General features: G+C 39.8%; 1 protein-coding gene across 2 annotated transcripts in view; it reads right to left on the bottom strand.

Moving 5' to 3' along the window:
• The window catches only part of LOC106938681 (PDZ domain-containing protein 2-like), a 66,933-nt gene that overhangs the window by 5,268 nt on the left and 57,469 nt on the right, over positions 1-4,196 (bottom strand). The window contains exons 6-7 of one of the 2 annotated variants that reach the window (XM_015020810.1): positions 3,681-3,833; positions 1,513-1,612 (exon numbers count right to left, since the gene is read on the bottom strand). In XM_015020810.1, the coding sequence (XP_014876296.1) occupies positions 1,513-1,612; positions 3,681-3,833 (253 nt within the window). The remainder of the gene's footprint in view (positions 1-1,512; positions 1,613-3,680; positions 3,834-4,196) is intronic. The other variant, XM_015020811.1, reaches the window with a different exon arrangement.

The raw sequence follows: 4,196 nt of genomic DNA, 5'->3' as shown, positions 1-4,196 counted from the left end.
CATGGACAGAATTTCTATGCACAGCTAAGGTGTTGAGGGGATCTGTTTTGGTGGCCTTAGGATCGCATCTCTGCTCTTTGCAGATTATGTGGTCCTACTGGCTTCATCAGGTTGTAATCTGCAACTTTCGCTGGAGTGGTTCGCAGTCGAGTGTGAAGCGACCGGGATGAGGATCAGTGCCTCCAAATTCGAGGCCATGGTCTGGAGCCAGAAAAGGGTAGAGTGCTTTCTCAGGGTCAGGGGAGATGTCGTGCCTCAAGTGGAAGAGTTTTAAGTATCTCAGGATCTTGGTCACGAATGAGGGAGAAATGGAACGGGAGATCGACAGATGGATTGTCAAGTCTGCAGCGAAGTAGGCGCTGTACCGGTCTGTTGTGGTGAAGAGACAGCCGAGTCAAAAAGCGAAGCTCTCGATTTATCGGTTGATCGTGAGCTTTGGGTCATGACCGAAATAACAAGCTCACGAATACAAGAGGCCAAAATGAGTTTTTTCTGTAGGGTGTCTGGGCTCTCCCTTAGAGATAGGGTGAGAAGCTCAGTCATCTGGAAGGGACTCAGAATAGAGCCGCTACTCCTTTACGTCAAGAGGAGTCAGTTGACATCTGGTCAGGATGCCTCCTGGATACCTCCCTGGTGAGGTTTCCCACCGGGAAAAGACCCCGGAACAGACCCAGGACACGCTGGAGGGACTATGTTTCTCGGCTGGGCTGGGAACGCCTTGGGATTCCCCCAAAGGAGCTGGTAGAGGGAAGTCTGGGCCTCACTACTTAGGCTGCTACCCCCACGACCCAACCCAACCCAAGCAGAAGAAGATGGATGAATGGATGGATGGATAGTTTGGTGCTCTCTGGCATGTTGCTTGAGCACAGAGTCTGAAAGGCGCTTTGCTGGTTTTTATTTTAGTCTGTTATTTAGTAGTAACATTGATGTTGATGAGACGTTCTCCAAACTGAGAAACTTTTTTAACCTGCATAGCTATGCTTTGGAAAATGAGGAGCTAAATTTCATACGTAACATTGAAGTAAAATCCTGTCCAACATCTGGCTTGAGGTGTCACCTCTGGAATCTGTAGTTGGAGAAAAAATATTCCAACTTCAGAAGATGTGCTTTTTGGTTCCTCTTGTCAGTCTGCAATTTCTCATATTGAGGTCCTGAAACCAAATTTCAGATCAACTATAACTGACAGACACCTGGTGTCTTCAGCTTTGCAACTAGCTTATGACTGAGAAACTAGCAACCTCCTTCCAGTGTCAGAATCTCACTGAGGAAGAAAGTGCATTAGATTTTCTATCAGTTTATAATTATTAATAAAATAAGTCAATAGAGTTTCATTTACAATTTTTATATCTTTGTCATGTGGTACATCTCAGCTGGCTGGTGAGAGAAAAAGTACATTTTGGTCTTAAAAAGTTCTAAACTGTTTATGTAAAGAACTTATGTTCCACCTTCCACTTATGATGGATGGATGGTTGGATACACAGATAGACGGATGGATGAAAAGTATCTATTTACCTTGGGATTGGCAAGATAGCTTCATAGGTGTAGAACTGCAGCAGGATGTTTCTGATGCCTTCCCCTGATTGAACTCCTCTAGGTTCTCCAGCGGTGATAACTGCAATAACACACAGCTTTTCTCTAAATTGTTCAACAATAATGTATATCATATTTATTTTTAATAATAAATAAATGTTTTGGTAATGTTCTGGCCCAGGAACAAATCAGGATGCAGGGGCCGAAGCGAAATTTGGTTTTGGGGTCCTCTAGTTCTGCTAACAATGTGGACTGGCTGCAATCAGCAGTCCGATCATTAGATCATTCACACACCTGCTACAAACTTATTGGATCTCTGACAGTGCTGTTTACATTATATACATGTATAAAATAGGATACATGTATTGGCCAACTGATTTATCGACCAGTTGATTTCTGGGCGCCGATTTCCTTAATTTTGGGGGATGATGATTGGCCGATACTTACATGTGAAGCCCATCTTATCCCCTAATCTTATCTTCGTCAGCACAGATTTATAAATCAGCCTCTGTCTTCTTCTGCTCTGCAGTGAGAAGTTTGACTGACAGACTGGCCCAACAGGTCAGGTCTGAACATTTGCAGTTAACAATATTCACCCCACTGTTGCCAACTCAGTGACTTTCTTGCTATATTTAGGAAGATTTCAGACAAAAAAATTCTTATCAGTTAAAATCAAAATTGCAGGTCAAGCTTTTTAAAGATCAGTAGCCAGGGATAGGCCAGAAAACTGCAATCGGTGCAGCCCAACTTAAGATGGAATACATACACATACATTCATGGCATTCTTTGATTAAATAAATTCCTCTTAAGCTTTACTCCAATAGCTAAAATTTTAATTTACACCACCAGGTGAGTCTTTCTTCCCTGGAATGTGGATTGGTACTGGACTGATTCTGAGCCTTCAAATGATTTTAACAGAAGTTTCACATAACTTACAAGTTGATGTAAAAATAATGTTTGTTTTAGCTACAAAATTATTATACTCAGCAGCAAACAACATATGCTCAACTTACTACAGCATAGAGTAGTTCATCGATGTAGCAGCTATATAGCCTGATGTAAAAACATTTTGCTAGACAATATCAAACATTGAGAAGTTTTAATTATTGTCATCAAACACGTGTTTTGAAGCCAAAAATACCTCAGAAATATACAGAGCCAACCATGATAATCGACTCATTTAAAGTTTAAACTCAGTTTCACACAAACACAAAGACATAAATGTCTGGCTGTTGAACTGGACCGTTCCAGTTAGCTATCAAGCAAATTTTCTATTAGCAGCTTTAAAATTTTTTTACATTACATTACATTACCAAGGCACATTAAAACAAACCTTTATCTTGGCTTTTTTCTATTCTTCCTCTTTCTTTTCTCCCTCCCTGAAGAATAAGTTATTTTTTGAGACATTGTTGTGCTTACTTAACTTCTGGCCGGAGCTTTGGATGTTTGGATGCGCTCTGCTCATTGCACGGCAGCTCATGTTACCGGCGAAGCGTGCAGTACCTACCGCGGCCACCAGGGGCCCCCAAGAGCAATTTTGTTTTTTATTTCTATCAATAAAATAATAATTTCTACATACATTATCAAATATATATTATTGTAAAAACAAATCACTTAATAGTGAAATCGTGTGTTTTTGATATTATAATGACATAGAAATTAGTACTAAAAAAAAAAAAAAAAATCAGTTCCCTAGCTAAACATGCTGCTCCAGTTATCCAGTTAATAGTAATATAAAAAATAGAATTACATAAAATAAAATTGTACAAAGTGTTTTATTTCAACTAAAATTTTTAAAGATAAAACTATATGACAGAGAAAGATCTGTCCAGGAAAACATGCCCTGCAGTTTTCATAATCCTACTTTGTTAGAAAGTATAGAAATGTTCTAGATAGCCTTTGGGGGTTTTCTCAAAGAAACTATACTCAAAGTGTTCAACTGCATACCTGCCTTCGGCACCATTACTCTGAGTCAATGTTGGTAGTGGTTTTCTATAGAGTCAACACTGCAACGCTTTTTAAAAACCTTGATTAACCAGGAGACTTATTGAAAACAAATTCTCATTTAGAATAATGAAATGCAGGTTATTTCTGTGATTTTCGTACTATGACAATAAACTTCCACTATATGTTAAATAATCTGAGTTTACCAGGGAAGAATTGTTAAGACCAGTGGTGCTACTGAAAGTCTGGGAAAAGCAGTGGGGTGCAGCCTGAAACAGGGATGAAGAAGATCTGCAGGTGCTGATGAGGTCCGGAAGGCTTGTGGAGGGAAAGAGTTCAAAATCCACTTTTGACTCCTCCTGCAGGGACACGAAAAAAACATGCATATTACATAGAAAAAAAATCCATGTGTATTTTGTATTTTGAACACAAAAGCAGATGATAAAGATTCCAATGAATTTGAAATGTGAAGTTCTGCTCTGGGGATGACTGTAGAAGTAGCATTACAAACAGTTTGCAATGAAACATGCCCTGGAGAGTGGCCAGTGATTTTTTACTGGCCACTCAGACATTTCACCAGCCAGTGTTTTTTTCTTTCAATTACAAGCCCCACTAGTACAAGCAAATGACATAAAACACATGATTTATTCTTAACTCTGGGCTGCACAGTTGGTAGAGCTGTTGCCTTGCAGCAAGAAGGTTCTGGGTTCGATTCCTGGCCC

Source organism: Poecilia latipinna, unplaced genomic scaffold, assembly GCF_001443285.1.
Source record: "Poecilia latipinna isolate Pla-1442-1.1 unplaced genomic scaffold, P_latipinna-1.0 Scaffold2666, whole genome shotgun sequence".
Taxonomy (NCBI): domain Eukaryota; kingdom Metazoa; phylum Chordata; class Actinopteri; order Cyprinodontiformes; family Poeciliidae; genus Poecilia; species Poecilia latipinna.
The sequence above is the reverse complement of the archived record's forward strand: the minus strand, read 5'-3'. Positions and strand labels throughout refer to the sequence as shown.